Consider the following 26045-nt stretch of genomic DNA (forward strand, 5'->3'; position numbering starts at 1 on the left):
GGTGAAGCATGGAGAACATTGGAAGGAGTAACACACTGACTGTCTGCTCATTAATCCAAATCCCTGGAATGTGCCACACGGCTTTAGTCGTGTCCCCTGGGAAGAGAGCATCCACGGTTCTGCGTCGTGAGAGAAAAGGGAAGCTGGCAAGAACGCGTCTTCAATTCAAACTGATTCCTCCAGCGGCATCCATTCAAACAATAATACAAGTGAGAAAATTAGATGGTTACCAAGCATTATTTGGCAAAGACACAGCACCGTGCCTATCACTGACTCACAACAGATCCTCTAAGCCTCAGCTAACAGATTAAGTAAACATAGAAATATTTTTTTTTCTTTTTAAAGAAAGCTTGTTTATATCCTCTTTTACCATAAGATACGCTGGGGAGTTTATTCAAGAATTTGCTGACAGTCACATCCTTATTTTTCACGTTTCCAAGGTTCTTCTTCAACACTGCAGTCGGCTGACTTTCCGCTGGCTGCCAGAGTTACCTGAAAATAATTATCATCAATATCCAGCTTACGGGCCACGAACCAGAAAAACCACCTGGGGGGTTATGTGGAGGACCACCAGACCCAGGTTCTACTACACGACTTAAATATTAATTTTAAACGTTGTTCCTTCCAAATTGATTTTGAACTTAGTTTTCAACACTGATTTGCAAACATTAAAAAAAATATACATATTTGCCTTGGGGGGTATTGAGCGACTAGAGATACTTTGCAAGTTGGGGGATAAATAACTTCTACTATGCTTTCAGGGTTATGAGGGTGTCTAATTACCCATAGACCCCCCACACAACAATGCAGTCCTGAAAACATAGTGCCCTTGTGCTACTCCAAACAACCACAGAGAGAAAAAAAATCCAGAACTAGGCAGCTAGTTCTACTCATGCACGTGAAAGGTTCAGTTGCAATGAGGCCAGGTGGAGTTTATACACGTCCAATTTTCAAATCGTGATGGTCTGGCTCTACCATATAAGCTATCCAGGCTTTAAAAATTAAAAAGGAAAGGAGGGAATTAAAAGGCTGAAATCAGTATCTCTAAATTATTTCATTGCAGACATTTATTAATCAACTATAATCCCCAGACTGTCAGTATTATGCTTCCCTGGCTCTCAGCGAACTGAACCCTTACACAGAGTGGGAAGTTTTCCCCTCCACATCTAAGTCGTTTTCCTAGCTTACCTTCCATCTGTCTGTCCTCAACGTCATGTGCAAACTAAACCCACGACTGATATTCCACATAATGGAGAGACTGGATTTATGGAAGCATTAGAATATGGAGACATGACAAACGCAGCAATGTTTGAAAGAAATCTGGCCTTCTTCTTACCCAAGTGGAAGTGAGAGGCATGCATTACACACACAACATGCTAGGAACAGAAAACCTTTCACGAACCAAGCAAATGAAAATAAAAACTACTCATTCCTCCGGTCCCCATGAGGCCCCCGCATTGTTTTTTTTTTAAAAAAAGACCATGCAACAAGCAAATGAAAGCATCACACGCAGTTCTTCTGATTAAAATTAAAAACATTGCGTAACTTCCAACTACGGTTACAAGGCAAGAGTTTGAAAATAGAGAGACCAACATGACAGAACAATGCTTAGAATGGTTAAAGTTGTGACCAGAGCAGCAGCAAACTTGTTTCCCCTTCAGTGAACTGTCAGGAAAGACGGCCAGGGACAAACTAACTGCCTGGAGCAAGCCGCCCGTTCACCACGACCTTGAATGTACCTATTTGGCTTTCAGTGATGAGCCAGATCAATAGCTGTGCAACATTATGAATCATGGTGCCTTTGGAGAACCGGACAGAGCTCAGGTGGCAGGGGCAGGGAGGCTGTTGTTTTCAAATACCAAGACCTGTGTCTCTGAAGTAGCTGGGACTGCAGCTTTTTTGGCATTTCCTTTTTCTGGCTGGATTAAAGGAAGCAGGGACTCCGCTCCCCCAGTCTATTCCACCCGGCTCCGTCCCAACACCTGGGTAACGGAAGAGCCAAAAGGGGAGAACTGGCAGTAAGCAGTGGTGTCTCCCAACTCAGCTTTTAAAACAGTGAGACTGAGAATGGACCAGAAGGAGGTTCAAAGGCAGGAGTAGATGGGACTCAGATATTCTGGGAAAGCCTTCAAATTCATCTCCGCAGCTCTGACTGCCTCCTTTGCATATAGGTGTCAACTCAGTTAACTGGTCTAGAGCGAGAAGGGTCGACTGGCCTCGCCTCACAATCTTCACTGAGCTGAACCCATCACTTCACTAAAAACTGCAAACCGCCAAAGAGTTACTAAACCAATATGGCTGTTTCATCATTTCCATGATCTGCTCAGTTTCACCATTTGACCATCTAAACACTAATTCACCAACGAGTTTGCAGGTGGTTGGTTTGGTGGTCGATTACCTAGAAAGACTGAGCCACTATCTCTATCAAACTGTCCAGCAAAAAAGGTTATCTGAATTAAAGCATGGGGTCGAGATGCTAAAAGTACACACTCAATAAATATCTCTGAACAGCCTACTGCAGGCCTGGCACTGCTTTAGGGCACAGCAGTGATAAACAGGGACACAGTCTCTCTCATGGGCTTACTTCACAGTGATAGAGACAGCTGACCAACATTTCCCTGTCCAACAAACAGGGACTGAACTGTTTGCTAAAATAAATGAAGCACATTTGTCCTGATATGCTTTAAGGGAAAAAAAAAGTGCAGGAAGTCTGAAATCTAAAGACATCTCCATGCCTATACACTTTCCTCAAAACTCGTCCTACACCATATCGTTAAGAAGCCTCTCCTGAGATGCTCCAAAAGGGCCGCACCAAAGGCAGTTAACCACTAGGACTCTTCTTATATATAACTGCAAAGTTAAAGAATATATGTGGTGATCTTATTTTGTTTCCTACTACTATTTTTCCTCATAGGGAAGTAATTGCGATCAAGCTGTATCTCCACTATACAACTGCACATTCATTTTGCTGTCCTCCAGTGCCTAACTCAGGGCTTTGCCGATTATGGGCACTCAATAAAACTTGACTAATAATCAAAATATAGGAGGTCATAGGAATAAGATGGGGGTGCTCAATTAAACCCCACAAGGCACACGATGAATACTCGTTAAATATAATAGAGCATAAAGCTATTCCACGGAATGTTGACCCTTGTTCACCAAAACTAACATTTTGATGGCGAATAATCCAGCACAATCACTGAGATGTGGAAAACACGAACTTTCCAGGAGAATGGAGTATACCATTTAGGTGCATCTGAATTTCTAACAATTTTAATTGTTTTCACTGAGCCAATTAATTTATGCAGTTGCCTCTTGATGGGCGGGGTCCCTCCCTAATTTGCATCAGAGCCCTGGTTTACCCACACATGTAGCTTATACAGAGGGGATGAACCAAAGATGGTGGCTGCACCTATGATACAGTCCAGTAGAGGGGATTGCTTCTGTGTCATCCTTAGTTGTCTGGCAGAAGCCATGGCATATATTTGGAATGACCCAGAAATAACATAGGGAGAAATTAACTATTAAATGAGATCCGTCAACAGGAATCAAAAAGGTATCAGAAATCTGTGTTCGGTTCAGATTGTCCTCAGTGGCCACTTACAACCCTTAAGAGTTGACACTGCTCACCTGCCAGGGTTTCTCCAAGTTTGCTTCACTCTGGTCATGACACTTTGACAATGTCAAGTTAGTTACAATGAAGGCTAGACAGAGCCAATCAAGCTTGAAGACTTAGCATCCAACAGCTTGGAAAAGAGTCCAGAACATCCGTGCTTCAGGAAGAATGGTGCTGCCAGGCAGTATGTGACATATAGTGTTTTTTTTAAAGCCATCTATGGATAATTGTCCTGAAGGAGAGTTATTCTCTACTTGAAATTGCTTCCCCATTCTTGGAGCAGAGTGATTGCCAGGTGAAAACTCACCTTCCCACAAAAATAACGAAGAGAAAGATAGCTGCAGAAAGTCATGTGGGCACACTTTTGACCAATACATGATATACAGCAAGAAGGAATACTTGTGCTGTGTAAATCAAATGATTCTGGGTATTCCTCTTGATGTTTCACTTGAACAGAATATTTGAAAGCCAGCAAGGCCCTAGAAACCCCAAATTCTTGAGCATAATATTCAAAGAAAACTGATTGAATTTGTGGAGTGGGTGGACGGGGGAGTCAAAGTGATTGTTTTACATCACGTGGATAAAACAAGCAACCGATTGGCTCTTTCACCATTAGACTTGTTGATTCCCTGCCACGTTAGACACAGAGTTAGATGATCTGGGACTCACAGACGCTTGAGTTACACGATTCTTTAGAAGAATAAATGTGACAATAATACATGCAGGGCTTTAAGAAACTGAGCATGCACTTTTATATACAGGTCTCGATATCCATGAATGGGAAAGGTACCTTGCACTCATCTACTATGACAGAGTTGTGTGCGACATAGACACATTGGTTGGAGTTGTTTTCCCTGTGGTTCTTCATGTCATCATAAATGGACTGAGTCTTGGTCATTTCAATATCTTCATGCACTCGGTGCTGGGAGTCAATGGTGTCCAGCTCAGACTTGGAGAGGTGATAGACAATCCCAGCCCCAAAAGAGTCTCCCACAACATTGACGGATGTTCTCATCCTGTCCCTGGGGACAAAGAACAGGACACGTTTCGTGAGGAAGCAGTACGATGTGATGGTTGAGAGGTCAAGGTCTAGAACGGAGAGAACCTGGGGTTGAGTTCTGGCTCTACCTTTCCCTCTGCCTGGTCTGGGGCAAGTGACTTAACTTTTAGGAGCCTTGATTTCCTTGTTTGTCAACTGGAGATAACAATCATACTCCTTGCATAAGCTCGTATGAAAATTAAATGAGACAATGTATGTAAATCGCTTAGCAAAATGTCTAATGAATGGTAAGCGCCCAATAAACAACAGGAAAAGAGAAAGGAGGAGGAGGGGAGGAAGAATTAGAGGGAAATAATGTGTCCAGATCTCAGAATTAGCTCCCAGACTGCAGCCATTCCTAGCTGTGTCCAGCAAGTCCTCTTGATTTAAACTCTTCTTCAAAGATTCCGGATTACCTCCACTTATTCTATTTACTAATTCTACAGGAAAGTGCAACCACCTGTGAATTCCCCCATAGTAGAAAATTCATCTTTTTTGTAAGGATCAAAACAACACTGCCTTCTCCCTGGGCCCCAGTCTGTCCCTAGCACACACATACACAGCTGTTGGGTAAGAAACCCAGTCACAATTTCCTCCCTGACCTATATGTGTAGTGCCTATGTGTCCTGAAAAAAACCAAAATGCTTTCTCTTGCGCTCTCTGTTAATTAAAAAAAAAATAAAATCTTCCAGAGGGCCTCTTGAACCAAGAAGGGTTGAGAAAAATCCTTCCTCAAATCTTGTTTCTCAGGTTCTGACTTGAAAAAAATAGGACGGTTGATAACATCCCCTCTTAGAACGTCAGCACCAGGAAAACTAATTAAGTTCTTAAGAGTAAGTTGTAGTCTCTCACCCATAAGTTTAAATCGGTGTGAAGAGTCCTTTTGACCAGGCTTATGAGGTACTCAAAGCTCTAAAAGGAAGGATGCTGGAAAACCACAAAGAAACGAAAGAAAAAGAAGGAGTTTAGGTAAAAATGCTGCTGAGACATCTTAGTTCAGGGCACTCTAGTCTTCAATTTGAAATAAATAAATAGGGCTTCCCTGGTGGCGCAGTGGTCGGGAGTCCGCCTGCCGATGCAGGGGACACGGGTTCGTGCCCCGGTCCGGGAGGATCCCACATGCCACGGAGCGGCTGCGCCCGTGAGCCATGGCCACTGAGCCTGCGCATCCGGAGCCTGTGCTCCGCAACGGGAGAGGCCACAACAGTGAGAGGCCCGCATACCGCAAAAAAATAAAATAAATAAAGGATGATACTAGAATTGGTTCAAGGCAAAGTGGAAACCTTAATAGGTTCTTGGAACTAAGGCCTAAAATAAATTCTAGTTGCTATGATCAAATCTATTTCTCATTAGAGAACAGTAATTATGAAGTTGTACTAGGAGGAGTCTGGCCTGGTTCTCTTGCAAGGAACTCGGGAGCCAGCTGGCCTTCTGGTTTCAAGCAGGAAGATGCTGCCCATGAAACAATAAAGATCAAAGCCCAGCTTCCACTCTCAGGGGCATCTCTCCATCTGAGAAGGCTCTCCCCCTCCCTTCCGCTTTAGAGAATCTGCTTCAGCGTGATAGTCTAACGTGAATGAAGACTGGGTCTTGAGGTCAGCCACAGCATCAGGCTCTTGAAATCAAGATCACTAAGAAGCCCCAGTATAAGGAGATGAGAAGGAATATGTATTAAGAAAAGCATGGACTCTGGAGGCAGGCTGACCTGGATGAAATGCCAGCTTTTCCCCTTACCTGTTGGACCACCTTGATCATACTTAACATTTGTGAGCCCTGGTTGTCTCATTTATAAAGTGGTAATAATAAAAGTGTTCCCTACATAAGGGTTGTTGTGAACAAAATGCTTAGCACAGTTCCAGACATTTAATAAGAGCTCACAAAACATTAATTTTACATGATGTATACTTTTAATATCACTATTAATCTTATCAAGTCAATTCATATATATTTTTGGCAGCTCCTAGGTAGAACATCCAAACATGCCTGCTTAAGCTCCTCTCTACCCTGAAGACATTAACCCTATTTATAGCCCAATTCCTATGGCAGCACACCCAACTAAACAGCTGAGTTTTGTTCATCATGCAGTTGTCGTCTACTTTGTTGCTTTTCAACTGTACTTTCCATCCCTCCTGGTCTGTGCTCTGAGCCATGCACCCAACACCCCTGATCAATTGTTAAATTCCAAAGAGCACTAAAGTCTTGGAGAGGAATGCTTTGAATACTCACTTATCTCATGGCCCAGAAGAATCTGCCTTATTGGCAAGTAGAGGGACCAAAGGTAATGGTGGTGGTGATGATGATGGTAGCTAACTTTTATTTGTATAGGAATCTACCTTATAGATATTACCTCTATATCCTCACTTAATCCTCACCACAACTCTATAAGAAGGACTATTATCCACATTTAAGAGATGGAAACACTGAGGCCCAAAGAGAATAAGCGACTTCCCAAAGTCACACACCCTAGTAGAGTCACAGAACCATATTTGGACACAGGCAACGTGACTCCAGAATCCCCGTACAGATGAACTGGCTTGCAAGGCAGAAATAGAGACACAGATGTAGAGAACAAACATATGGACACCAAGGGGGGGGAAAACAGGGGCCGGGTGGTGGTGCTGGTATGAATTGGGAGATTGGGATTGACATGTATACACTAATATGTATAAAATAGATAATAAGAACCTGCTGTATAAAAATAAATAAATAAATAAAATTAAACTAAAAAGGATCCACTGTCTGCCATGTGATGCAAAGCACCCAGGAGCCAGGCAGTCCCGATTTTGAATCTAGCTCAGCCACGTATGAACGGTGTGACCTGGGTGACTTCCCCAACCAGAATTTTTCTCATCCAGTCAAAATACCTACTTTACAGAATTGGGGGAAGATAATGCCAGTTCCTGATCCACAGCTCATACTCGTTATGTGCTGTCTCCTTCCCGTTTTGGAGATAAGCATCACTCATATCCCATCAGGGGGACAAAAGCACAAAATACTATGCTCAAGGGTTAATTACTTTGCCAGCTTAATAAAGCCATTTCCACTCAAATGAGTGATACAAGTTCACAAAGTCCCCCTTCCTCAACCCTTGGCTTTCTTTGACACCAAAGCCCGCTCTCCTGAGCAGTCACTGAACCAAGTTTGGGGAATAGCATTTGTGGGTGAGCTTTCTCCAAATGTGCGCAATGCTCATGTCTCTTCCATACGCTCAGGTCTCTTTGAATTTGAAAAAGAACTCTAGCCAATGGAAATAGTCACCAGGACAGTAATGGATGGAAGACAGAGTTGGGCGAAATCAAAGCAGACTAATGTTTGATGCCCAAATCAACATGCAAAGGGCCCTGGACTTAGGGCTAAAACCCTAACCCAAGTGTTCTAACTCTTTCACTTCTTACCTGAGCATGAAATATGGAATGAGGCTAATTCCAACTTCACAAGAAGTTGCGAGGGTTAAGTGAAATGAGAGACACAATGGGAATGCCTTAAATACTCATTAAAGATTGCAGGAGCACAGAAGCCTGAAAATGGCTAAGTGGAAATAAGAGAAGAATGTGGACTCTAATACTTGCTGAGTTCTTTGTTAGTTCATTGATTCATTCAACAGGTACATAACAAGCATCTTAGTGTGTGCACTATGCCAGGTGTCCAAGCAGTAAAGAGCAAGAAAAGACCCTTTCTTTGTTCTCTTTTCTGGTAGAACCCACACTCTCTTTACCTGTCTGTATCCCCCACTAGAGCAAGATAAATATTCTAATAGGAATAAGTGCTGCGTGTTCTTGGGTTTTGTAGGCAGGACAGTTTATCTACACTTGGGCCCCAGCAAAGGCTTGAATAGAAGTGTCTTGAGTCAGGCGCTACGGGTGGGTTTGAGATAATGAGCTAGAGAGAAGAGAGAACTAATACGTGAGAAATCTAAGAGGTGGGCACCCTCAGGAGTGTTCAGGATGACTCGTGAGTACAGTGAGAGGCAGAAAGTAAGGACTGACTAAATCATGTATAGCCCTATCGGTCAAGTGCAGGAGTTAGAACTTCATCCCGTGTGTGACGAGGAGCCATGGGAGGGAAGGATCACGCTTGTTCCATTATAAAAGATGGCGAGACTGAAAGAGCAAAATCCACTTAGTGAAGATGTAGGGAATAGGGACAAAGATGAATTTGAGAGACATTTAGGAGACAGAATTACAGGACTTGAGGACTGATTGGTTATAGAGAATAAAAAAGAGAAAGAGTGAAGAATTCCTCCCAAGTTTCTGGTTTGGACAACCAGTGGACAGGACTACCACATGTAGGGGACACAACTGGTTGGGGTGAGAAAGATTCTGGTATCATGTCCCGCAAGTGGTTGGGAATACGGACTAAAGGTCAGGAGAGACAGCTGAGCTACAGGTAGGAAATTAGGAGTCAACACATAGAGAGGCCATGGATGGGAGCCAAGGCAGGTTCAGTTCATCCTTGGGGAGAAGCAGAGTGAGACAAGCAGACAATCTAGTCTAGAACGCGGAGGGACACCAACGTTTAAGGACTGGGCAAAGGAGTAAGAGCCTGCCAAGGTGGCAGGAAATTAGAAGAGCCTGGGGGAAGAGTGTTTCAAAAATAGAGGTGTGAAGGACAATACCCATGATTGCCTGGAGGTCGGGTGAGATAAGGGAAACCAGTGTCTCTTGGTTTCAGCAAGGAAGAGGCCATGATTGACCTGGCAAGGGTAGTTTCGATACAGAGGCAGGGACAACAGAAGCCTGCTTGCCATCACTAGAAACTTGAACGAGAGATGAGGAAGAGGGCATTACTATGTAGAATCAACTTATTCAAGAAGACTGACTGAGACGGCGAGGAGACAGAATGGTAGACAGAGGCAGACGGAAGACAGAAATTTCAGTTTGCTTTTGAGGCCACCAGGGGAATATCTGACCAACTCTGGGGAAGTCCGATTCTGGCCAAAAGCAGGATATGGGGATTTATGGTTCACATGTGGAAAATTTCTCCACAGGCAAATACTTTCATTTTCTCTCCCAACAGCCCTGACCCGTTCATGAAACCCTGCTGACCTCCGGAGTTTTTAGGCTGCTCGGTAAAAAGAATTTTAGAGTGCTTGCTGTTATTCTTGGGTCTGGATGTGGTGTGTCAGGACCTTGAGAAGGGGACAGAGGTGAAGGCAGAATCTTTAATTGAATGAATTCACTACAGATGACATAGCTATTCTTTGGGGACTACCAGGAATCAAAACCAAGAGGGGAGCTTGACGAAGCCCCTTCACGCGGCGGCGCCGGGTCTGGTACCCTGGAAGAAAAGCATTTGCCAAGGTGCTCTCTCTCCTTCTCCTTCTTTCAGTCTAAATCTTCTGGCAGGAAGACGGTGGGATTGTCTGGAAGTCCTGCTCACAGACGAACAGAACCAAGGGGGCAGGGTCACTCAAGACTCATCTGGTCCCTGGTATTGGAGTGAACCACATGAAATTACCATCTTAATGAGTCCAGAAAGGCCGACTATTGTCAATTTCATGTGAGTCAGCTTAATATTCATGGAAACAGATCACTGTGTCTGCCTCTCAGAATGCAGGGTTCGCAGTGTGGCAGGTGGGTCGCCTGAGGCCCCAGACCTTGAGAAGGCTGGCACGGTTCCGGGCAGCTGAGAGCTCAAACCACATGGGATTAGGGAAGGGAAGAAGGACCCACAGAAGCATGGGTTAAGAGTGTGAATTTTGGACTCAAGCCTGGATTGCAATCCTGGCTCCAGCAGGATTAGCTGGGAAAATAGCTTTTTCCACTCAGTTTTCTCATTTGTGAAACACGGAAAGTAATGCCCACCTGCAAGCATGTGGAGAAGGTAACAACAGCTAACCCATATGGAGCGCCTGTCCTCTGAGAGGTCCTCAGCCAAACTCTGCCTATAAAAGGCTTCACAGCGCGCCTGACCCAAACTCAGCGCTCAACCTTAACTGCTCACCGCCATCATCATTAGTCCAAGCGAAAAGGGGAGCAAATCACTTCCTATCTTACTCCTCCATCACGTCTTATACGTTCCTCTTTTGCACCTAGCACTGTGGGGATTTTCTGACCACATCTATCCCCATTACTAAGACTACTAGCCCTTTGAGAGTTGATACCATATTCGTTTAGGACATGGGCAGGACCTGGGGGAAGGAGGTGGGCAGGTATGTGAAGGACGCAGGGTGGGGATGGATCATTATTTAAGAGGTGGCAGCAGATTAACTCTAGAAAGAGAACTCTCTTTTGTTTAGCGAACATCCAGTTGGATATTTTGGTGGTGACAAGTTAGGATGCAGGACAAGATCCAGAAGAAGGAGGAGAGAGACACCGAGAGACACCAGATTCCCTTGCAGAGGAGAATGAGAGAGGTGTCTTGAAAGCTGGGGGAAGACACAGAGGAGGAGAGCCAGGAAGCCCAGCGGGGCAGGCAGAGACTGGAACTAAACAGGTGTAGGGAGAGGTTCCCCATGGTGGGGGGACGCTAAAGGATTTTTTTTTAAAGAAAATAAATGCCTATTATTAACATTTTACTTTCTGTAAATTAGTATTAGCAGTGATTACTTCAGAGAAACAAGACCTGAAATTATAGGGACGGAAAAAATTTCCCTTCTTCCCTTCTAGATTCTTTGGCCGGTCTAATAATTATATTGAAATTTTAATTTTGTACATATACAATCGCTTCTCGGCCTTATGGCTAAGATCAAGTGTAATTTTGTACGCAGAGGAAAATTTAATTTTGTACATACCTGAGCCTTATAAAAATAGAAGACTCAAAAGCAGTCAGGCAGTTGAGGTTTATATGCCATCCTAAGCTAAGGAAGGGGATAAGGGTCTGGGGCTTGAAAGTGGGGGAAAAACAATTCACAGGAAGAGCAAATATTTGGTAAAAAAAATGTTTGCCCTGCCACGCAGGTAAGTCTCTCCGGTGAAAAAGTTCTCTCTGGTAATAGCATTCTTCCTGGTATAGGCCTCCTTTCTAAATTCTTGTAGGCAGTTAAGGGGAGGTAAAAAGCTTGTCTTGAGTCTGCTGGGTCTTGACTGCTTTCAGCTTAAAATAACCCACATGCCAACTGGCATTTTGCGAGGAGTCGCATATTCTGCTCCTTTTCAAGATTCAATTGTAGGTGATGGGGGACTTCTCTTTCTCATTTTATAACTCTCCTGAGCTTGGTCCCTCCTCTCCCTTCCAGGAGCACATATTTCTTTTGTGAGCATTAAAACATGATTTCGCTGTGTGGAACTATCGCCCCGCCTCCACCCCACCCCCGTGATGGGCAATCACACTGTGTCGGGTCAGGGACACTTCAGCAGGGGAAGAAAAGACTTAGTCGAAAAGGATAAGGATGTCATGCTAAGGATGACAGAGAAAGAAGATGAGGTAAGATGCAGAAAAAAGGAGAAATCAGTGGAAATAGGAAATCAAAGCAAAAGGCTTAAACATGAGCCCCTAGACTCTTCAGAGATAGGGTAGATGTAGGGATTGGTGTTCTTTTCCACCAGACGTGGAATGAGGGTTAAATCAGTTATGTGTGTCTTAAATAAGAGAACGAGAACCCAGATGGGCAAGCCTGGAACATCTAAGGAGTAGCGGGATCGTCTGACTTTGAATCCCAGTTCAGCCCTTTAATATCTACTAAACTGAGATACGTTTCTTGGCTCTGAGCCTCAGTTTTCTCAACTGTAAAACAGGGATAATATTACTAGCTGCCTCATAATTTGCTGCAACTTTTTAAACAAGTCTATGTAAAGTGCTTAGAACAATGTCTGACAATGAAGGGGCACTCACTGAGTATTAGCTGTCAGAGTCCTGGGTCCTTCTGATCTAGTTTCATTGAATGGATGCACACGATGTCAACCAGTGCTCAAAAAAGAGTAGAGATGCTCATATACTACAGTCAGGAATATACTGCTGCTCCCTACTTCTGGTCCATTGCTTCTGGAAGTCAGGTCCCTGGACCGATCATCAGTATCCCCTGGGAACCTATCAGAAAAGCTACTTCTTGGGCCCCTCCCCAGATCTCCTGAATCTCCAGGAGGTTTTGGTGCACGCTCGAGTTTGAGAACCAATGCTCCATTCCATCCTGGGAGGCTAATGAGGGAGCCTCTGAGTGCCCACTGCAGGGTGGAGGCTCCCTCAGGCTTCCTTATAAGTGCCATCTCAAGTATACCCCCTCATGAGCAAATATGTCCCCAGGAACAATCTCACTATAGCAGTCCCATGTGATAAGTGGGCCGTAGATCCACTTGGCTTTCCTTTTCCCAGACCCAGTTATTTATCATCTCTTCCTGGTATTGGCCCACAGTTCTCCTTCCATCCTGAATCCTTCAGAGAGAGAGGGGTGTCACAAGATCTCATAAATACCTGCCAAGGACTCCTGTTACAAAGGGCTTCTTAGATTCTGGGGAAGGTTCTGTTTTTACCAGCCCCACCCATCCGGTGTTCTAGGACTCGGATACTTTTCAGGGCTCAGAATCTTGGTTTCCACCATGACATTTACAGAGCAGCTAAGCCTGTTCATTGAAAAACGTCCAGGGCTCGGCGGGCAGTAATGAGGCTGGCTGATCTCCAGCAGTTGGCAAACACCATGGCACATTAAATGTCACTGCGGGCTTTGTTTGGTTTTAAATTGAAAAGTTGAAAGCTTACAAATTGAAAGCTTACAAACCTTGCCTGGGGAGGAAAAGAAATGCCCCCCTGTTCTTTGTCTCTGCTCTCCCCCCACAGACTACGTGTCACCAGGGAATCCCTGCACCCCCTCTCTCAACTCATCCCCCTGCCCCACTCACACGCTGATGGGCACCCAACAGCCACGGCGCCCACGACCAAGAGCGTGTTTCCAGAGCTCCTCTTGCTGGTGACAAAGAATGTGGAACCATTCCTAATTCAAAGCAGATCTGACCTAGCTACAGACCCCTATGCACACTTTCCCAGGATCCTCAACCCTCCCTTCTTCTTTTCTTCTGAAAAGGAACGTTCATGCTTATTTGTATACAAACATCCATCACCAGCAGAAGCCTAGTCTGGGTCTTAAAACTAGAAGGGCACTCAAGGGCATGGGGTCTAGACTGTGCTTTCAAGCTGGTAAGTTACTGTTCCCATTGTACACACGACCAGCTGAATCCAGAGAGTAAGTAACTCGCCCGCAGCCCCACAGCGACTAGGTGCAGAGCTCAGACCCAGGGCTCCTGCCTCTGCCTTTCTTCCCTTGTTCACGGGGCCTCTTTCCATCTGAGATCAGACCCCAGAACTAGAGGCGAGCCTTCAATCACTCTTCCCTTTCCAGCTGCAGCCTGGGGTAGAGTTTTCTCAAATGCAATTTCATCAATAGAGTTAACCCAAATGCATCATCATTTTCTTGTTGTTCAGCCAACTCCCTTCTGCTAGCACATTTCAGCCCTGGAGTTAAGACGCCCTGCTCTGGGTGCAAGTGTGAGCATGTGAGCGCCCATTCGCTAACATTTAGGTCAGGAGGAGACAGGGTCTTGAATGTTTCATGAGGTGACTCTCCTCCAACAGGCTTGGAAGCACATGACTGTCAGAAAGACAGGGCCCACAGTGAATGACCTGGGGGGGGGTGGGGCTGGAGGACTTGAATTCTAAGAGTGGCTGAGACCTTGATTGTATCCCATTTGTCCCCACTTAACCTGTTTGTTTTGTTTTGTTTTAGTCCTGGGAGAGGGGAAAAACCAGGTCAGACAAAAAACTCTCTGATTAGCATGTAGAACCGGGGGTGACCCGAATCAGTCTGTTTTCCCGAACATCTCTGACTCTGGACCCCTCTGTTCCTCCTCCCCACTGTTAGATCTGCTGGGTACCAACTAGGATGCTGTGTGCGGTGGCGTGAAGGGCCCTGACCTGGCCGCACAAGCTCCCCTGTGCCTTTTGATGCCCAGTTTCCTCATCTGTTAAACACACCATAGTGATCTTTAAGGATTAACTTTAAACTGATGTAAAGAGCATGGATGGGGAGGGGGAAGGGTAAGCTGTGACAAAGCGCGAGAGAGGCATGGACATATATACACTACCAAACGTAAAATAGATAGCTAGTGGGAAGCAGCCCCACAGCACGGTGAGATCAGCTCGGTGCTTTGTGACCGCCTAGAGGGGTGGGATAGGGAGGGTGGGAGGGAGATGCAAGAGGGAAGAGATATGGGAACATATGCATATGTATAACTGATTCACTTTATTATAAAGCAGAAACTAACACACCATTGTAAAGCAATTATACTCCAATAAAGACGTTAAAAAAAAAAAAAAAAGAGCATGGTGGTACCACGAAATATCTGCTCCTTTCCTTCATTCCTGATAACACAAGTACATTTTTCCACTGAAATGCATTTGCATTATAATGGAGGCAGCATTTATAATAATAACTGTTAAAGAGATGAATCTCTAATGGTGGATTTCAAGCCTCAGCAACAAGCCCAAGAAGAGAATAGGCAACGTAATTGGAGCAGGCAAAGGACCCTCGATGACAACGAAAGTTCAAGGGGCAAAGAGGCAGGGGGCTCAGTAAGCCAAAGCCACAAGGGAAGCAGCTGGGACTTTAATAGCTTCCTCTGTCTTCCTTCATGTGTAGAAAGGCCCCTGGTTATCACACAGCAGCTCTGTGGGTGACTTTTAGCATGCATTTATTGAGCTCCTGCTGTGTGCTCTGTCCCCAAGCGGTTGCCACCGTCTTCATTTCCTCTTTGTCCTCCTCCTAACCAAATCCAACCCCACCCCTTTGTCTCCATCCTATTCCCTCCAAATCCTTCCACGATTCACCGCCACCGAATCTCAGCTGCCCCCATGACTGCCCCGTCTGAATGGACCTCATGAGAAAGATTGCCCCTTGGGGCCAGCGTAGGGCACAGAGAGCAACCAAGGTGGCACTGAGGACCCCGCCACCCCCGCCTGAGAGAGACAGGCAGGGACAGATAAGAGTCATTTCCTTTGCTCGTCACCTTCCCACTAAAGGCATTTCCAGAGCATTTCTCTGGTGACGGAAGAACCAGTCAGGAAGATCCGTGCCCTTCCTCGCAGCCCTCCCGAGTTGAACAGATTCAGTGCACTTCTCAGTTCTAACCTAAACTTCAACAGCAAGCAAGCTTTCTGGAAAGACCAGGCTTCCTTCTAGCCTTCCCAGATGTCCTTCTTCCCTTCAGTCACTTGCACGTTTCTCTCTTTGGAAGGGTGGTTGCAGAAGAGTGGAACTTGTTTTAGCATTGAGGAAGCTCAAGTCCATAAAATGTGGCTTCTGGCTCTTAAAATCTTTGTCAATAAATGTCAGAAAGATTGCTAATGGAATGTAGGATAATAAAAAGAAAATAAGTGTGAGCACTTTGGCCTTGGATCTCTGCACTTGTTACTCCGAGCCTCTGACTTTGAAGCCAATGGCATCCCCCAGCTCCTGTCACTTAGCTCCAGTGCTGGACCGGAAGTATCAGTGTACGTCCCATAGAATATCAGAGCCCCAGTGAGACCTTAGCAAGAATTGATTCCAACCTCCTTTGGGGGACCATCTGGCTAGACTGACCCACCTTTGGGAATGGGCTGAGAGTCCCACACTAGGACAATGCCCTTCACTGGGAAAGGGAGCTGGGCTATGTATACACTGTCAAGTTCAAGCATCTCTGCATGGCCTCAAGGCTGTCCATCTTGCCTCACCTTTTACCACTCCTTGCCTTACACTTTGTGCTCCAACAATATCAAACCACCCATAGGTCCCCATACGATTTGTTGCCTCAGTGCCTTTGTGTGGGCTGGCCTTGACCAGAATGTCCTATTCCCCCCCCCCCCACTTATGGACACCTGGGTAACTTCTACTTACCCGTTATGATCCAGCTCAGCTATCACTGCCTTTAGAAGCTTGAATGCGGCCATGATTATGAATTGGTGGCCTCCAAAGCCAAGCAGACATAGGGCCAATCTCTACTCATTCTCCCTAAACCTCAGGCTTCTTATCTATAAAATGGCAGTTGTTAGAGGCGGCGGTGAAGGGCTCCATGCAGCAGCTGGCACATAGTAGGCCCTCAAATTCAGCAGCCATCTTCCTTGTTTTCTGACTTCTCCACTCTGCCCTTCCATCCTAGACTGGGATGTGTGTCTGTCTCTATCGCTATTCTTCTATGTGTGTGCTCTTTTAAAATCTACTTTGTTGTAGTGTAATTTACATACAATAAAATGTATCCATTTTAAGCGTGTGGTATGGTGAGTTTTGACAAATGTGGACACCTGTGCATACCTGTGTACATGGAACATTTCTATCCCTCCTAAAGCTTTCTTTGTGTCCTTCCCAGTCAATCCTCATGCCTCTACTTCTGGGCCCAGGCAACCATGATCTCTTTCTATTGCTAGAGATTATATTGTCTTTCCTAGAGCATCATATAAATGGAATCAGACAGTATATCTTCCTTTGTGCTTCGTTCACTCAGCGTAGTGCTTTGAGATCCTTTGCCTGCTTTGGTATGGGTCCCTTATAGCACAGGCTCCGGATGTGCAGGCTCAGCGGCCATGGCTCACGGGCCCAGCCGCTCCGCCGCATGTGGGATCTTCCCGGACTGGGGCACGAACCCGTGTCCCCTGCATCGGCAGGCGGACTCTCAACCACTGCGCCACCAGGGAAGCCCCGCTTATAGCTTTGCTTTTAACTTTGTCTTATAATTTACCTGCTTCCTCCACTAGACTCTGAAGCCCTCAAAGATTCTTTTCCTTCTCTGGTTCCCAAATAAGCACTCAGCAAATGTTGGAAGGAAGAAAGGAGGAAGGAAACAGGGGAGTTCTCATGGGGATTGGTGAAGATCTTGGCTGCAGCCCTGCATCTTGTCCACCCCTGGGAGGCAGTGTTCACATCCCCAGCAGAAGCACACACACAGACACTTACAGCAGCCAGTCCACAGCCACCAGCAGGCTGATGTCCTCGGTCGGCAAGCCCACAGCCGTCAGAATGAGGAGCATGGTGACGAGCCCGGCACTGGGGATACTGGCTGCACCAACGCTGGCCAGCGTGGCCGTGAGGCTGTGAGAACAGAAAAGGCCAGGTCAAGGGAAGAGAAAGTGGTCTTGGCAAAACCATCCCTGGCAGGCAATTCTCGGCTCTAATTTCTCCCGGCAGTCATAAAATCCCCTTTTCCTCCCAAGGAATAAAGAGATCTGGAGTACCAAGACCCAGGAAATAGGGTCTATTTGGATTCTGCTTAACCTTGGTGGAAACTTATAAATTCATGGATGAGAGTCTTACCCCCATCATGATATCCAGTTCACTGAATCTATCACAGGGCTCAAACAAGGTAAGCGTGGCTCTAAAAGCAGGCAAGGGAATATTAAAGAAGAAAAACAAGTCACCCTTAATCCTTCCACAGGAACACCACAGCATTCATTTCTGCTTACCCCTTTACGTCTCTGTGAGAAGCAGAGACTTCTAGTCTGCGTGGCAAGAGTCTGAGAAGGTTGCCAGTGTTAACATGAGAACTCGTAACAGCGAGTATCCAGACTCAACCGAGTGGACATCGGGAGAACAAATCAAAAGAAATCCAAAGGGCATTAAGGTTCAGATGCCTGGACGTTTCACCATGGGCTGGAAAATACATTATTCAGAAAGAGGGTGCCACGAAATGACAATAAAATAACAGGAGGCTTTCCTTCTGAAGCATCTCATCCCTTGCTTTCCAAGCAATGCCTAGGGCATACCCAGCACCATTTTGAAGTCATCTCCGGAAGAGGGTTTAATCTAGGGTTCAAGGGCCCTGTCTAGACACCAGAGGGCCTCTGTGGTCCAGCAAAGAGCAGTGACTTTTTCTCCTCTTTTCTGGATGTTAATTATAAAAGCTATCATCATTTCTAAATGGAAGGAGGCTTATGAAAACATGGATTTGCAACTTGCTTTTCTAGCTGCTGAAAAGAAAAAAGGGGCTGCTTTCTTTGTGGTTATATGATTCCAGAATTTTTTTGGTAGGTCTTCGGGCTTGAAACTAAGAATCAGACTCCCAAACTGGTTTGCCAACTGGTGTGTCCAAGCACAGAATCCTGGTCTTACAGTCAAGAGGAACCCAAATTTACCTACTCTTACATATGAGGAAAGAAAGGTCCTGGGAGGTTTTGTGTTTTGCACTGGGTTTTCCACATTGCCATCCTTCCCCTAGGTGGGATCTAGAACCCATCTTTGCTTTTCCCCTGCTCCATTAACGTGGAGTTGTTGTCAGGGTTTAAAGAACTCCATTTTGGTGGGAGATCCATCTAGGTCATAGGAGGTAGTAGTGTGTAGTGGTTATCAGTGAAGGTTCTAGAGTTGAATGACCTAGGTTCAAATACCAACTCTGCCACTTAACCACATGACTTTGGGCAACTTACTTAACCTCTTTGTGCCTTGATTTTCTTATCTGTAGAAAAGAAGATAACAATGGTGTCTCACTTGTAGAGGCATCAGGGGCTCAGAAATAAAGCACTTAGAAGAGGCCAGCACATTGCAACCAGAGTTGCTTTGCAATGAAAACACCCCTAGTCCTGAGAGTTGGCAGGTGGGAATTCTCAGTCATTTTCCCAAGATGGATAGAACACCAGGGAAGGGGAGCTTCCCAAGTTCCAATGATCTTGGCCTAGGCAATTTTGTTTACATCTGTTGCTTCTGTTACATGAGTCACTCTTACACATCCCTGTGTACTGTGGCCACATTGTCTTGTTACCCCTTGGTTGTGTGAGACAAAATCCTATAAAGAAATCTTCCTGGTGGCTGGTTCTCTTTCTGTTCCTCCATCCCAATTATACCCTCACCTGACCACAGGTAGAGTGTCTGGGGCATTGTAAGTCCTGTAAAAGCTCCCTGGGCGGTGATCTCCCCCTGTCCTTTTATCCCCTCCTGCTTTTCCTATCCTTCCCTGACTCATTTCCCTATGGCTGGTTCTTGGATGTTGTACAAGTTACCACACACACACATTAATCACAGCAGAATGTCACAGTAACCCTGCAAGGTACATACGGTAGTACCACTGATTGGAAGGGTGGAGAAACTTAGGGTCACACAGCTTGAACATGGTCTGCTGGGATTTGAACACTTGTCTGCTTGATTCCAATACCACACTGGCTTTTGATGTCCCTTGATTCCTCCTCACATTGAAAACGCTATGACTTAACGAATTTGCTGAGAATTCCTGGCCACTGTTCTCCTTCCGGCAGGGAAATGAAAAGATGAGGAATGTACTTGGAAGCACAGCAATGAAGCTGGACTTGGCTATATTTTTCTGACTAAATTGAAGACATTGAACTACATACACTCCATGGAGAGGGGGCGGTCCCCCCAGACACAGCCCTTGTGACATATACAGATATGGCAGATTCAGCTGAAGTTGCCAGGGGCACAAGTATTAAACACATTTGGCCAACTTTATCCTTTGTCCAGTGAAAATTCTCAGTCGTATCATTGTTAAAATAAAGGATAAATTTAAATAATTCAAGCACAGTCTCAACCACCTGGTCACTCCCTGGTACATCCTCCCACCTCTAAGTCCTCATCTAATGGTGTGAGCTTGATGCGAAGCATGGTTGCTTCATCAATGGGGAGAATTCAGGGCCATTAAGAAGCTCTATTTGTCTCTGAATTTTAAAGCAAGGGAGATTGGCAGTCTTACATGCAATCTGTTAGGACAGGACTTAGATGGCTTGATAATCTGACCCAAAGCATGTTTTCCACTGAGTAACATCACGGCACTCACTATATCATAGTCACATTTTTCTTTCCTATCCTAGGAGTACTGTATTTTATTAAGCATCAGTAATAGTAATAATACTAGTAGCTAACATTTATTGACAGGTGACTATGCTCTCAGCCACACTAGAATATGTGATTATTGTACCCATTATACAGGAAACTGAGGCTCCCCTACAGTCCTGCTATGGGCTGAGTTGTGTCCCCGCTGAATTCATTTGTTCAAGCCCTCACCTCCAGCGTGATGGTGTTTGGAGATACAGCCTTGGGAAGTAATTAGGTCATGAAGGTAGAGCCCTCATGATGGGATTAGTGCCCTTATAAGCAGAGACGTAAGAGAGCTCGCTCTCTCTCTCCATGCACCAAGGTAGGGCCATGTGAGCAAACATCTAGAAGGCAGTCATATGCAAGCCAGGAAGAGGACATTCACCAGGAGCTGAACCCGCCGGCCCCTTAATCTTGGACTTCCCAGCCTCCAGAACTGTGAGAAGTAAACATCTGCTGTTTGAGCCATAGTCTATGGTATTTTGTTACAGCAGCCCGAGCTGACTGAGACAAGTACATACCTCATAAGGTGGTTGTGAGGATTAGATAAATTAATATATGTAAGTAGGTGTGATCTTTAAGTTTGCAGAGAAGCGATGTGTTTTTAGTGACGTCTTGGAAAAGTATTCTTTCTGAATTTTTTAAAATGATGAATACATATGGTAAAAATACCTTTAGTAAAAACAACAAAAAATGTATGCTGTTTATTTGTAATATAATGTTACACTATATTGAGGAATCTCTTCCTCCCTGTATTTCATCATTTTTGCCGTCACTCCTTGGAATGCTGAAGGGAACGTATTTTAATGAAAGAGAAACTGGATCCAGAGTCAGTCGATGTTGGCCCCAGTGACAGCCCTGCTGGCTCGTTACTGATGGTATTACAGCCTCAGACAAACTACCATGCCCCTTGAAGCCTGTGCTTCATCTATTAGATGAGGTAGTTATAGAAATAACTACCTTGCAATGTCACAGGACTGTTAAAAATCAAATAATATCAAACTTCTGAAGCAACTTCACATGGGCAATACACACATAAGGCATTAGTGTGAGCCTGATTCCTTCTGAACCAATCTTCCCTTTGAGCCTGTCGGTAGTTCCTCTTCTCCTTTACTTCCCTCACCATTCTTCTAACTGGAGAACAGCAGTTCAAGCGGCCTCTGTGAAATGGAGTTAGCGTGGAAGGGGATAAGGTCAAAAGTTGTTTCAGTGCTTCACACCACCCATTTCACTCACCTTACGGTCACAATCTGGCCTCCATCTAGGATGACGCCATTCATCTGGGCTATAAAGATGGCGGCTACGGCTTCATAAAGGGCTGTACCGTCCATGTTAATGGTTGCTCCAACTGGTAGGACAAATCTGGTTACACGCTTATCAATCCCCAGATTTTCTTCTAGGCAACGGAAGGTGACGGGCAAAGTTCCGGCACTAAGGGGCAAAGAGAGAGAGAGAGAGAGAGACAAGAGTTATGTCCATTTTAGAGAAGCAAGACAAAGCACAAACCGAAATGCCACCACAAAGCTTTCGTTCTTTTGTTCCAATCAATGTGACTTGAAAAAAGCAGTGTCTGGAGCTAAATTAAAAACCATCGATTTGCCATATAGGCCATTACAGAGTATTGAGTAGAGTTCTGTAATCCAGTAAAAATTTAAAAAATAAAATCCAAATAAAATCTAATTCTAATAATAAAGAAAAAAAAGCCCATTGATTTGGGGTCTCAAATACAATCTTATTAACATGGTAATAGTCAGCAAAATATTTTTGTTGGTTCTAGCTTTTGAGATCTACTCAGAGCTTCAAGTTCTCCTTTCCCTTTGGTCATTGTTTCCATCTTGGATTAAATATTGAAGCCCATGTGATTACCCACATCAATTGGGCTGCCAAAATAAAGTGTCAGAAAAGGATCAGCTAGGGCTTCCCTGGTGGCGCAGTGGTTGAGAGTCCGCCTGCCAATGCAGGGGACACGGGTTCGTGCCCCGGTCTGGGAAGATCCCACATGCCGCGGAGCGGCTGGGCCCGTGAGCCATGGCCGCTGAGCCTGCGCGTCCGGAGCCTGTGCTCCGCAACGGGAGAGGCCACAACAGTGAGAGGCCCGCGTACCGCAAAAAAAAAAAAAAAAAAAAAAAAAAAAAGAAAAGGATCAGCTATCAACAGTAAGATGGAATGAGGAATTCTTGAATGACCCATAATTTCATGCTAGAAACACTGTTTCCAACAAGATGACTACATGGGTTGTATCTAGCCCCTGGGAATTGCCCTGAGCCGGGCCTGCTAATGTTGAGAAGGCTGGACAAATACGTTAGTGACCATTCAGCAAGAGTCCAAGCTTCTAGCAATTCACTGGGGACCCTCACAGACAGTCCAACTCCCTGATAAATGGTCATTGCCAATTCTACAGTCTCTCCAATGACATAGGGCAGAAAAGCCTGTGCTCTGGAGCTAATCAAAGACCCAACAGGGAGTGACTTCACCCCCACTCCTCCCAGGCATGGGATGGGAATTCACGACCATATGAATCAATCTCAAAGGCCAGAACTCCTGACATGTTCTGTGCCTTCTAAAACAAGAGACCTACAAGAGGAAGTGTTGCTGAAAGCCAGAATATTATTTCCATGTGGATAGAGGTGATGGGAGGGCAGGCGGATTTGCTTCAAAGTTTAAGCGACATGGAAAGCAATGTAGAACATTCCAACTGCCATGGGAGTACCTTGTGGTCCATTCTCTTTTCTCTTATTCAAACGTTAGCAAACTGTCCCCAGTGCAGACAGCACATTTTTCTCTCTTGCATTTACAGCCTTAGTCATAGCTCCCTCCTTCTACTTGTCAGAATTAGGGCTCCAGGCAAGCTGGACAAAGACATCTGCAGAGGTGTCAGTTTCTCAGAGAGTGGGACAGGACCGTTAGCTTCAGGCACGCTAAGTAAAATGCAGATTCCAGGGCCCACGCAGAACCATAAAAGTCCCTAAAGTTCTAAAATTAGGGTCTCCTAGATCTGCATGTTATCAACCCACGGACCCACAGTCCTATTAACAACCTTAGGGAAACCAGAGTCATCTTATTGGAACATTCTTTGTGATTTTAGGTCAGGGGTCTTTCTCATGCCTCCTCTTTGGTCTTAGGTGGGGAGAAGAAATGGATGCTTGGAGATCTCTCATTACCAAAACCTTATAAACCCAGGGAGAAAAGTTGGAGTCTGGCCTCATTCACATGCTGGGGTGCCATCATACCTGGCTTGCTGCCCCAGCTGTTTTAATGAGAAGTTAGTGTCCCTTTATTCCTCTCTCACACACTCCCAGCCCTTTCCTAAGACCTCTTTGAGGTTACCAGGACACCATGACTAGTCTGAAATGGCAGCAAGGCTATGGTTGGCAGCTGAATTCTCATCGGTATGAATCTAAGGACACTGCTGGGAGGACTGGAACATATCCATTATTATTACTGCATTCATTTTCCCACAGTGTCATCAAAGGGTCTTTAGACAATTCAACAGATTGGAAGAAACAACTGGTAAGGCATGAAAATATTCTTAATGTCACTACTGGACAGGCTTTGTGTCTTAAAAATCCATATGTACCCCATCAGTCCAAACTGGGACTTGAGAATTTTAACTCTTTCCTGTGTTGACAGGCTGACATTCTGACATTGTTTTTTCGGTTCCTGCCTCAGTGGCCATATGACAGTCTTCAAACGAATAATAACTGTCTGGTACTTGAGATTCTTCTTGTTTTTATCCAGATTAGTTTTAACAGCGCACTCGGAAGTCAGAGGGATGCAGAGAGATGTGTCGCAGGCCATCCCCACTCCATTCAGCTGCCCTGACACCAGCCTCTGTGCCTATTGAGAAAACGGGGTCAACCCCTTCCCCCGCACATCCCCATTCAGTCCAACGTCTGAGGAGATGGAAAGTATATTTAGCGCTGGCTGTCCCGGGGCTTTTCCCCTGTGGTCATAATGGCAAATAAACCCTGAGTTAATTCTTAGTACATGACTCCTGCTACAGTGACTTTTTTTGAAAAGAAATTCCTCATCTAGGCAAGAGCCACATTTTAACCAAAGATTAAAACCATATTTTTTTTTCAGATGAAATACAGGGCAAGGGGGAGATATGAGTCTAATGTTTGTGGTCTTGGTCAGATAACCCAAGAATTTGTCTTTGATTTAAATATGATTTTGGGTTTTCCCTATGCTTTTAAGATTTACCTTTGTCTTATAAAGGGACTAGGATAATTGTCTAGTCATTCAAAAGAAAAGATAATGATAATATTTTGAAATAGTGTAGTATCAAAACCATAAAGGTATTGGAAGAAAATATAAAGTTATATTTTATAATCTTTGGCGGAAAAGATATCCCTAAGCAAAATCAAAGTTCTAAATACCAAAGGAAAACTGACGACTTTGACTACATACAAATTAAAACCTGCTAGGGCCAATGCAGGTGACACGGGTTCGTGCCCCGGTCCGGGAAGATCCCACATGCCGCCGAGCGGCTGGGCCCGTGAGCCATGGCCGCTGTGCCTGTGCTCCGCAACGGGAGAGGCCACAGCGGTGAGAGCCCGCGTACCGCAAAAAAAAAAAAGCGCTGTAAGTTTTTAAGACAAATGTCAAGTGAAGGGGGACACTATTTACAACATATGACACATGAGTTGATATTTCTATACATGTAGAGAGCTGAAAACCAATCAGGAAAGGATAAACACCCCAACAGGAAATTAAGCTCACAAACAATTCACAGGGCAGAAGAGGGGAGGGAAGGATGGTCAAAAAGAACATAAAAAAGATGTTTCCCCACTAGTAATCAAAATAATGCAAATTCAGTGAGATCACTTTTCACCAATAGGATTTGAAAGTATTAAAGTGACAGATAATGTTCAGTGTTGATGAGCAGGTGGATAAAGGCACACTTGTACCCAGTTAGTGGGTACATAAATGAGTGTACTTTTCTAAAAAGTAATCTGGTGATATGTTTCAAAACCATCAGGGTGCTTACCACTGGATTCAGAAATTCCACTTCTAGAAATTTATCCTGAGGGGATCACCAAACATCCTTGCAGAAATGTATTTACAAGGATGCTTGTCACTGCCCTGTTTAATAGACAAGGTTTAAATGTACATTTGGGGTGGGGGATGTATTGTAGTACCTACAGTATATTATTATGAAGCTTAAAAATAGTAGTAATAGATATGTAGTAATAGATATAGTAAGAGCTATAGTAATAGATATAACATAACTTTTATGATATGTTAACCAGTGAAAATAGCAGTGTACAATATCTATACATAATAAGAACTGGAAATGTACATAACTGTAAAGATTAACAAAAAGGTTACTACCAGTTATCAGTGGTGTTGCCCATTCTTCTTCCTCCAAAATTTTATACACTGTCTGAACTTTTTCATAATGACCAAATACCATGCTCATAACCAGAAAACAAAAATAAAACTAAACATGATTGTTTTTATTTTTGAAAAAAAAGTTAACTTTTTCACCAAAATGAGAAAATCTTTATGGATAGAGATACTTAGTGATAAGAAATGTATAGGACCAAGAAGGAAAAAGGAAATTTTGAAGTGTTTCCCTTCATCTTGGGAAACTGAATGCAGAATCTAGATCTCCCGAATTGTATAGATTTTCGCTTTTTCTGAAACCTCACGTTCTACTAGTACAGAATTCT

General features: G+C 44.6%; 1 protein-coding gene across 1 annotated transcript in view; it reads right to left on the reverse strand.

The window, feature by feature from the left end:
• Nucleotides 1–336: 336 nt before the first annotated feature.
• Nucleotides 337–26045, reverse strand: part of SLC1A2 (solute carrier family 1 member 2) — a 141742-nt gene continuing 116033 nt past the window's right edge. Inside the window, exons 8-11 of the mRNA XM_024752588.1 lie at nucleotides 21607–21801; nucleotides 17509–17643; nucleotides 4407–4638; nucleotides 337–492 (exon numbers count right to left, since the gene is read on the reverse strand). Of these exons, the coding sequence (XP_024608356.1) occupies nucleotides 421–492; nucleotides 4407–4638; nucleotides 17509–17643; nucleotides 21607–21801 (634 nt within the window). The 3' untranslated portion in view covers nucleotides 337–420. The remainder of the gene's footprint in view (nucleotides 493–4406; nucleotides 4639–17508; nucleotides 17644–21606; nucleotides 21802–26045) is intronic.

This window comes from Neophocaena asiaeorientalis, unplaced genomic scaffold (genome assembly GCF_003031525.2).
Source record: "Neophocaena asiaeorientalis asiaeorientalis breed wild unplaced genomic scaffold, Neophocaena_asiaeorientalis_V1.1 scaffold196, whole genome shotgun sequence".
NCBI lineage: Eukaryota > Metazoa > Chordata > Mammalia > Artiodactyla > Phocoenidae > Neophocaena > Neophocaena asiaeorientalis.